At 36.7% G+C, this 10614-nt stretch overlaps 2 protein-coding genes across 2 annotated transcripts; one reads left to right on the top strand and one right to left on the bottom strand.

Annotated features, from left to right (window-relative positions):
• The first annotated feature begins 224 nt into the window (after positions 1-224).
• Positions 225-2030, top strand: LOC122331499 (GTPase IMAP family member 9-like). The gene is made up of 2 exons (XM_043228933.1): positions 225-324; positions 956-2030. Exons 1-2 carry the CDS (start codon positions 309-311, stop codon positions 1723-1725), a joined length of 786 nt encoding a protein of 261 aa, XP_043084868.1. The 5' UTR covers positions 225-308; the 3' UTR covers positions 1726-2030.
• A 604-nt stretch (positions 2031-2634) lies between these two features.
• LOC122331504 (GTPase IMAP family member 9-like) lies at positions 2635-9269 on the bottom strand. Its single transcript, XM_043228937.1, has 3 exons — positions 9151-9269; positions 7439-7498; positions 2635-3659 (listed from the first exon to the last, which is right to left on the bottom strand). Exons 2-3 carry the CDS (start codon positions 7455-7457, stop codon positions 3067-3069), a joined length of 612 nt encoding a protein of 203 aa, XP_043084872.1. The 5' UTR covers positions 7458-7498; positions 9151-9269; the 3' UTR covers positions 2635-3066.
• Positions 9270-10614: the final 1345 nt, after the last annotated feature.

Genomic DNA, 10614 nt, shown 5'->3' with positions numbered 1-10614 from the left:
TTGGGGGGAAAGAGTTTATCAGCTAGTTGAATTTGTATTGAAAATGCACAAAGGTTTAATGATAAAAATAAACCAATATATAATATTAAAATAAAAATGCTTAGCAAATAAAATAAAGTGAGAAATATCATTATGCATCAGTGTTAAATCAAAACAGTTTTGCAGTTTCAGTCATGTGATCACATTTAAAAGGAGGTAACCATAGTGCTGAGAGTCACTGTGAGAAAGAGAAAGAGAGAACACTGAAAATTACTGAAGAGATTCTAGAACCAACTATACAGCTATACATTACAAGGCTTTGTGCAGAAATGTCTACTATTACAGGTCAGTTCAATTTAATACATTTAACTTTTACCAAAATAAATGATGTTATAACAGCTGAATGGAAAGATATTGCACTGTCACTATATATATATATATATATATATATATATATATATATATATATATATATATATATATATATATATATATATATATATATATATATATATTTATTTATATATATATTTCTTTATTTCTTAATCATTTAAACCTACTTAAATACACAAAACAGTTCAAATTTACAGATTTAAACTTATTGTTACAGTTTACTACATACATTTATTAAAAGGTATATGTAACATTAAGGAATATGTAATAATGTGAAAACACAAACAAAAAAAATAATACAAATTTTACTGTAACAAATAGAGTTAGCTGGTTGGTTGTTTTGTTTCTTCAAATTTCATACACATGGACATTTGTGATTGGCTATCGAATCCTAACATTTCTTACCTATCACAGTCAGTTTTAAGTGGCCGGTTTAGCCACCAGAGGGCACTCTTTTTTCGTCGTTATCTGTTTTTGGTTATTTTTTATTTTAAATAAAACGGCAAACGGTTCTTTTTGTGTGAGCATCCCTGACAGAAACATTTTAAATATACTATTTATTAAAACAAGTCTCTTTCTTTAGGGAATCTGAGGATTGTGCTGCTGGGCAAAACTGGATCAGGAAAGAGTGCTACAGGAAACACAATTCTGGGTAGAAATGCATTTCGTGAAGACTTCAATCCAGAATCAGTTACTCAAGAATGTGAGATGAGAAACTCAAAAATAGGTTCAAGGAATGTCGCCATAATTGACACTCCAGGACTGTTTGACACATGGATGGGTGAAAAGAAGGATGTGAAATCTGAAATGATGACTGAAGACAAACTGAAGGCTAAAATAGCGGAGTGCATGGCGTTGTCTGCTCCTGGTCCTCACGTGTTCCTGCTGGTCATCAGACTGGATCAGAGGTACACAGATGAAGAGAAGAACGCAGTAAAATGGGTTCAGAAGAACTTTGGAGAAGAAGCATCACGCTACGTCTTCACTCTCTTCACTCATGCCAAATATCTGAAGAATAAAACACTGAAGGATCATGTAGAAGAGAATGAAGATCTGCGAAACTTTGTTATTAGCTGCGCCGGCAAATATCATTCATTAGAAAATGACCACAGAGCAAATCGGTCTCAGGTCAAAGAACTACTGGAAAAGATGGATAAAATGGTGGAGAGGAATGCAGGAAAGTACTACACTCGTTCTGTGTATACACATGTCCAGAGAAAATTAATCTTTGAAAAAGTAACCAATGGCTTGTACAGTTTTTCAAGAAAAATATTAACATTCATAGTCGCAACAATAGTTGTAATAGTAGCTATGGGCATCTGTAGGCTATTAGTTCCTACTGCTTGGAAATGAGTTTGAAATGAAGGTTGATGTTATGAATGATTAGAAGCGTGTCACTTTTGTTCATTTAGGAGAAATGTTCAAAAATGTTCCCACCAGAGGCTTTGAATGAAAAGAAAATTTTCTAGTACTGCACAAAGAACTTCTTTATTAGGTCTGAACGAATTAACATTTTAAAAAGCTTGATTGTATATTGTTTTTTTTAACAAAGTAACACTCATTTATTTGTATTTCTTAGTGCATCTGAATAAAAAGTCTATTATTTCATAATCGTCTTTGATAATGTGTTCTTTGCTCTCATTGATTTCAAAACTGGAAATAAAATAAGATATTGAAATAATAATCATGTTATTTATTATTGAAGTGTACTCTATTGCATGCAAATTCAGTAATTGTGACACAACATGGTACTTTTCATGAAACTTTAACAAATATATTAGTGTTAGACATAAGACACTCTGTCGTTTTAATTAAAGTTATGTAAATTAACATCACATCACAAACTATACATCTCAGCAGTAGCACCACTTAAAATATACACCTACACATTTATAAGCACATAAGTGTTTCTCAGATGTGCCATAGGGCAATACTCAAGATGCGATAAAACGAGCGCAAGTATACTCATAGGTATAAGGAAACAATATGCAATGTTTTAGGAAATAAGGAAGTGTTTTACACTACAGGGTACCTATTCTGAAAATATGTGGTATGTAGTAATGTATGCGTAAACTATGTAATGTGTTTCTGCTATGATTTATAAATTCACCCAATGAAAGAGCATTGCATACGGTCATCTCAGCAGTTTCCGACATATAAAAACGTATGTTATATCCTGTATAAAACCCGTGCATTAAATGCAATGTGCAAAGACCTTCGGTTAACGCAGAAATGTTTTTATTATTTATTTTACTCCAAGAATTCAGTTATGCAAAAGGCTTTATTTTGTGTTTAATCTGATACATCATGCTTCATATTTGGCACAAAGCATGGGTCACTGGGGAATAATGTACATCATTTAAATACATTTCACAGGTTTATAAGGACAAAATACAATCACGTTCTAGTGCCAGTGCTTTAATGGACTTTAAGTGGAAAATATCAGCTGTTTAAAATAAATGAAAGGCGGAAACATACAAAAAAAATCTGTATTATGTGATAAAATTTTTCTTAACATTACTGTGAATGTTATTGTATATTGTGTGCCATGTGATAAAGGCAAGCAAAAAAAGGCAGCAAATCTCAAAAATGTGATTCTGCTTGTTAATCTGATCTAATTTACAGAAACGTAGTTTTACCGTCACAAAATGCTACTCGGTGCAATCTTTTAAAGCTGAGCTTTTAGCTTAACTTTTATTTATATATCTGAAAAGCATACTCCTTTCCTCCATTAAAAAGAACCATTTTACGTATCATTTGCAGAAGTTCTGTGACCTGATCTCGATTATTTCTGTTCTCATTGTTGAATGAGTGATATCTTCCCCAACAGGCCTTGATCAATTGCATTAGCTCATTGCTTTTACCAATATATGTCTCTATAGGCTTGCTGTTCAGCTTGTCAGCATGAGTGAACAGAATGATGGTGTAGTTGATGGCATCTTCTCCAAAGTTCTCCTGAATCCATTTTATAACATTCTTCTCCTGCTCTGTAAATTTCACACCCAGTTTCATGACCAGCAGAAATGCATGAGGCCCAGGATAAGATAGGTTCATGCACTGCCTCGTTACATGTCGCAGCATTTCTTTACTCTGATCTCGAGTGTCAAACAGACCTGGACAGTCAATAACTGATATGCTGCGTCCATCCACAATTGCTTCTTGTTTGATACAGTTTTCTGTAACTGATCCTGTAGAGTTTTTCGCATCAAAAAGGTCTTCATTCAGGATGGTGTTTCCTGATGCACTTTTTCCTGATCCAGTGTTGCCCAACAGCACAATCCGTATATCTGTTACAACGAGAAGACACTGTTACTTTATTCTAAGTCATCGCTTAATTGGGTAACACTTTTTAATAATTACACACAATGAATCATAAGTTATGCTTTAGTAAGTAGTTAATTAACCATTTACAGCGTTGTTCCTATATTAATAAACATTAGTAAGCAGGTTATAAACAGACGCTTTATTCTTGATTTATAAGCATATACAGTATATCATAACTGTATTTTCATTCTTTATTAAAGATCAGTTAATCATTCCTAAATTAAAAGCACTATATTATTTACAAACCAGTTAGTTACTAGTTGTCAGTGGTTCATGAGATGATTTAGAAAGTGTTCTTATTATATCTTCTTATATAGACATATATAAAATGAAATCAAATGTAAAAAACAAATCTGCAATGTTATACACCAATTATGGTTTCACATTTCGATGACCCCTTTAACGCATTCTGTTGATTATAAGTAATATTGCACCTACTCTCATTAGAGTGTTAGTAGTGTATTAGTAGACTGGTAGGGTTAGGGTTCTATTCAATTAATGTGTACTCGCAAAGTTTCTTCGAGTCAGTAGTGTGTCCATCACAACAAAGAGTCAACAGAATTTTCAAACATGGGACCATGGGAACATAGGGGGTTGGAATCACAGAATGCATTGAAAGGGGATGAGACCTGTGGAGGAGTGTGAGAGAGTTTTGAGCATACTCAGATCATGGTAGAAATTCCAACCACCTGTGTTGCTCCAGGCTGTAGTACGTTCTCAGGTATCTGCTGATCTCTTTGTTCAAACATTCTATTTCACCATTAGATTGTGGGTGATATCCTGAGTTGAGACTGACGATTATATACAACTGTTTACAGAAAGCTCTCCAAATTTGAAACTCACATTTCTCTTTGACGTACAGTTGATTCTCTAGGAGTCGTGACAAAACTGTCCTTACACGATTGATGTGTTTGGCTTCAGACTTGGAATAGATAATGATATTGTCGATGTAGACAATAACAAACTGATTGAGGATATCCTTGAAGATTTCATTAATGAAGGATTAGAAGACAGCTGATGAGTTAGCAAGCCCATACAGCATTACCTGATACTCGTAGTGCCCTCTAGTGGTGAGAAAAGCTCTCCACTCATCACCCTCCTTGATCCTGATTAGGTTGTGCGCCTCCTCAGGTTTAACTTGGTGTAAATGGTGGCCTCCTCGTAACTGTTCCAGGGCAGATGGGATTAAAGGAAGTGGATACCGGAATTTCTTAGTGACATTGTTGAGTCCATGATAATCAATGCAGGGTCATAATCCTCCATCCTTTTCCACGAAGAAGAAACCTGCTGCGGCTGGGGAAGTAGAAGGGTGGATGAAACCGGATTTGAGAGCCTCTGATATGTATTCCTCCATAGCCAGAATCTCAGTTTGTGACAATGGGTAACCTTTACTTTTGGGTGGCATGGGATAAGGGAGTAACTCAATAGTGCAGTCTACGGATCGATGAGGGGGAAGTTTTGTGGCTTTGACTTTACTAAGGACTTCAAGGAGATCTTGATAACAGGATGGGGTGTTGACAGATTGATAGGTCTCTGTACTTTCAATATTAATAGTCAGACATGGTTTCAGTTACCTCATGCTTCAGGGAGTTGACTACATACAGGGATATGGATTCTTGATGGAATATGCCTACTTGGAGGTGATGGGTCTGGTTTGTGATTCCCTTGCCAATGAATGTATCATTTATGGGTTTGATTTTCATAGGAGGGTTACAGGGTTGAGTGGGAATGTTGAATCTGGCTACGCCGCTGCTGTCATCGGATTCAAAACTCCAGAGTCTATCATGACTGTTAGGTTAAGGAACAGTGAGTTGTTCTATGAGTGAGGGTTCTATCAGTGAGTAATGAAAAATGTTCAATATTCTTCCTGGATGCTTGGTGTTTGTGCAGGCATCCTAGGCTTCGATGTGCTGTGGTACCACAGTAGAAGCACAGATGGTTCAGTTGGCATCTCTCTCTTTCACTCTCAGATAGTCTTGAAAAACAAAGTTGCATAGGTTCTTGGTCCCGTGTATGGGGCATGGGTACTGGTGGTTTACAATGCTTACAAAGTAATGAGGAGTCAGTCGGATACATTTGCATGCTCTTTAATATGGAACAATAACAGGGATGCCACAGGCAGAATCATAATCAATAAAGGGTCGAGGCAGGCAGACAGTATCCGAATCGGGGTACACAGGCAGATCTAACGAGATGCACCTGGGCAGGTAATCAGATTACAGTAAAGGCATTATGGGAAATGCAGTTCAGAAAGTCAGTGCACCACAGAATGCTCCCTCCAGTGGTCATCAGAGAGACGTGTGTGCCGAGGAACGATCAGCGTCACCCTGGCAACAGACTGGCTGCACCCATCACCGGCTGCTCGGTCACACCTGCAGCTCATCCTGGCCTGGCTATAAAGCCACACATGGCATACCAGAAGTGGAGCATCGACTCCATGCAAGAAGAAACTAATGTTATCTCTCCTGTACTTTTCCCAGATAGCAGCGTGTGACCGATCAGCCTCACGGAGCACCACACGGACCCACTGCACTATTGAGGGAAAAAAAGAGAGCACTGCTGAGCACCAGATTCACCACGTGACTCACTGTTTACTTTGTAAATAAAACGACCCTCCGTGGATTTTATTTTGAGCTCTCTTTGTCGTGTGATTATTCACCCCGTAACAATGTTATATGTATATGTGAAGGAGAAGCTGCGGGACGAAGCCGCCGCCCCTCGTGCCCCAAACCCGTTCCCCTGGACACTTTATTTTTTTATATTTTTGTTAATATTATTTTGTTAAAAAAAAATATTTTGTTAATATTTTTGTTTTTGTTAATGGTCAGCTGAGCGCACCATCCGCACTGAGCTCCCTGTGCTGCAGCACATCTACAACAAGCGGTGCTGTACCAGGGCCAGGAAGATCGTGGAAGACCTCAGCCATCCCAACAATGGACTCTTTTCTCTGTTGCGTTCAGGAAAGCGCTTTCGTTCCCTGAAGGCAAACACAGAGAGAATGAGGAGGAGCTTCTTCCCGCAGGCCATTCGGAGTCTGAACCAGAAAACACCCAGCACCTAATCACCAGGAATCCCATGTTCACCCTTTCTTTCCCCAGATACTCGCCACTTAAAATTGGACAATTACACTGGACAATATTGCACTAGTCACTGGACTAGACGCTGGACGGTTGTAAAAAAACATTTCACTGAATGTCGTACCATGTATGTATGTGTATGTGACAAAAAAAATTAGAATTTGAATTAATAAAAATAAAAACTGTGTCTGTCACTCCTCCCACCACAATATATATATATATATATATATATATATATATATATATATATATATATATATATATAATTATAGTATAATCATATTAGCTAGTCTTGTAGGTTTTGATTACTTTATATAATTTAGATTACTTCATATATTTTGGGACCTGTCAAACATAGTTTCCTTGTTTGCAGCTGGTACTACAAGAGCTACAAGGATGTTAGCAAATCTGATCATGTTACTCTTTGTTATACTTATTAGACGGTTACCACGGTGCGTGTACCAACAGTCACTGCCAACATAGTCACATAGTAACAACATAGTCACTGCCATGCAAGCAGTAGGCTGTTTGTACATTTTCCCATTTTTCAGTAATGTACATTTTAAGCTTCATCTTCAGATTAATCATAAAGTTAATCTGATATTTATAAGCAGTATACATATTATAAGTTTACTAATATATTTGATACACAGAACCGAGCTTACCAGAAAGTCTTTCTGCCATTTTCAGTTTGTCTTTATTTTCAGTCTCCACCTGCGAGATTCCTGAATGAAATGAGAAGAATAGTTCCTGAAAGCTGTCCTGTCATTTCAGTTCTGATGTAATGCCAAATGCTCAGCAGGTCTGTTGTGGAGTTTACTCAATCAATATAACAGTAACACTTTATAATAATTTACAAAACATTCATCAGCAATTACTGATATGCTAACAATTTATGTATGTTTTGTTCATTTATGTACAAGTCTTTACAAGTGATTAGTTAATGATGACCTAATCATTTACAAGACATGATTATTCTTTCAAATGATTAATAAACAATGCTAATTTTGATAAAGTGATTAGATTATGATTACGATCTATAAAACATGACTGCTTCATAAATCTAGATTAAAGACACATCTTTTAACTTGGCCTACACATAACACACCAACACACTTTTTATTATTAAGTCATTTACACTATCTGACACACCGCGTTTAAAATTGAACTGGAAGTTAAGTGCTGGGCGTCCGGTCAGAGGAGAACTGACCCCAACTGAGTCTGGTTTCTCCCAAGGTTTTTTTTTCTCCATTCTGTATGGATGGGGTTTTGTTTTCTTGCCGCTGTCGCCTCTGGCTTGCTTGGTTGGGGACACTTAACTTCTAGTGATTATCGTTGAATTGATTACAGAGACCGTCTCTGCATTTAATAAGAAATTGGTCACTCTCGTCATTATACATCCCTGTCATTATATTCTTCAATCTTATACCATACAGTGCTTTGATGCAACCTGTGTTGTTAAAAGCACTATATAAATAAAATAAAATAAAAAATTCACTAATCACTTATAAATGCCTTACAGCTGGATATTATTATAAAGTGCTTACATACAGTATATTGACATATTAATGGATAAACAAATATCATTATAATTATTTATATAATTATAAAGTTAAGTAAAATTTCTCAACCATGTGCAGTATTGGGGAAACTTACTTTTAAAAGTAATGCATTACAATATTGTTATACTCCCTAAAAAAGTAACTTAAATTTACATTAATTTTGAGTTACTTTCGTATTACTTTTTAAATATGAGCAGGGTGTGATTGTTTGTTTATAACATAAAAAGTTCTGCTTATAGCAAATGCAACTTTTCACACCAAAAAGTGCAATGAATAAACCTTAGGCTGAAGGAAAAGTAAATTCATGTCAGTACAGTGGAATACAAAAAAAGAAGGTTCAATAGTCTTCAGCAAATAAAAAACAGCACAGTCGTTTTTTTGAAAAAGTAACTCAGATGTTTTCTTGCAAATTAAAAAAATTATAATTTTAGTAGTTACTTGAAAAAACTGTTCTTATTACATAACTTGCGTTTTTTGTAATGCATCACCCCCAAAACTGACCATGTGAATGCATATTTGTCATTGTGAATAATATACATTCATGTAATAACATACAATATTAAATATGAAAAATATACATTCAAATATATTGTTTAATATTGATAACACAAAAACACAAATTCCAAGTCACCAAATTCCATGGTAGAAAAAATTCTGTATCCATACATGCTCTGCAGGAGTCAATATTAACAATTGGAAAGACATTTCATGTAAATACGTTCATCAAAACTAATATCTCCCTTTTGCAACAACATAGAATTAAAACTTGGTTAAATATTTTCCTTTCAAACTTGACAGATTAATTGACAACTTGCCTTTGAAAGTACTTTCAGTTTAGAGAACAATAATCAGTTCTCAGAATTAATCCATTCTCTGTGCGCCACAAAGTTTTAACTGTAACTGAGAGTGTTGGGATGGGTGTGATGAATTCACTGAGACACTTTGTTCCACTAAACAATAGTACATAAATAGATTGCTTTTCTTAGTGAACTGGTCAAACCAGTTCACCAAGTTAGAATGAATTGGTTCACTTCTCAAGTAAGCACTAGATTCCAGTAAGTTATTCATTTTTTAACTTGGCTGACACTTTAATAATGGAGTCAAGGCAAGCCGATGAGCTTTATTTGAGGTCGGACAGGCATAGTTACACAATGGCATCAGTGGTAGATACAGAGAATCCACAATCATAAACAGCTACTAGGTAGGCAGCAAACAATCAAAATACAAGAAACAGTAAAAGACCAATACACAAAGAAAACAACAAGGGCTGATAAGCCCTCAGAATTGGAGCTGTTGCAAAACAAGACATCCCTAATAAATGAGTCTGTGAACACTGATTAAATAGGGGAGCTGATGAGGAACACCTGTGCAGGTGAGAAGTCTCAGGTATGGGGTGTTATGGGAAATGCAGTCCAAGGTGTAGTGCGATTGAGAAGATGAGGTGACCTTTAATGGTTACAGGCGGAAGCTCAGGGACCAGATCATGTCATAGCACCCCAAGGAGTGGGTTCCAGGTGCTTTAATCACAATCCAGGTGAGTTGTGGTATAGAGGCGAAACCAGGGGAAGGATGGAGGGCCAGGTCCATGCTGAAGATCCCGGAACCAAAGCATATTCATGGTGGAACAGGAGCAGATGGACCATTAGCCCACCAGAATGGAGTAGGAAGAAGAACCTCAAAGGCAGAGCAGATGGAACAAGAAGCCACCAGGGCGAAACAGAATGAACAGGACATCATAATAGGGATGGGGACATAAGAGAGGTAGAGACAGACAACACAGACAGAGCATTCACGGCCCCAGGGACTGACATGAACAAGACTTGAGTTCAGAGGAGCCTCTTTACCTGCCACCACCTCAAGGAGCACAGCAGCGTGTGTCAATACCTCTAGAGGTTTTGCAGCCTCGATTGCCACAGTGGATGCCGCCATCCCAAACAGTATTGGTGTAGGCAAACTGCAACATAACTCGATCCCCATCATGCGAGGCGTCTTAGGTAGGGAAATAAGTTCAAGAGCAGAAGTGTTAGATTGATTAGGTTTAAAAATGTGGCTTTAAGTGCAGACATCAGCCGAATGTCTCTCACACTAGATATTAAATAATGATACTGAAAGCTTGAACTTGAGAAGCTGAGTGTAACAGACAGGAAATGACCAAACATATTACAATCAGCAGAGATGTGACTTGGCTCTGAATAATTAGCTCATCAGTGAATCTTCTCCTGATGAACAGCTGAGACATGATATGGCTCTGGATGATCATTCATGGTGTGACTCAGGAA

Source organism: Puntigrus tetrazona, unplaced genomic scaffold, assembly GCF_018831695.1.
Source record: "Puntigrus tetrazona isolate hp1 unplaced genomic scaffold, ASM1883169v1 S000000001, whole genome shotgun sequence".
Lineage (NCBI taxonomy): Eukaryota > Metazoa > Chordata > Actinopteri > Cypriniformes > Cyprinidae > Puntigrus > Puntigrus tetrazona.
Note: the sequence above shows the minus strand (reverse complement) of the source record. Positions and strands in the feature narration are given on the sequence as shown.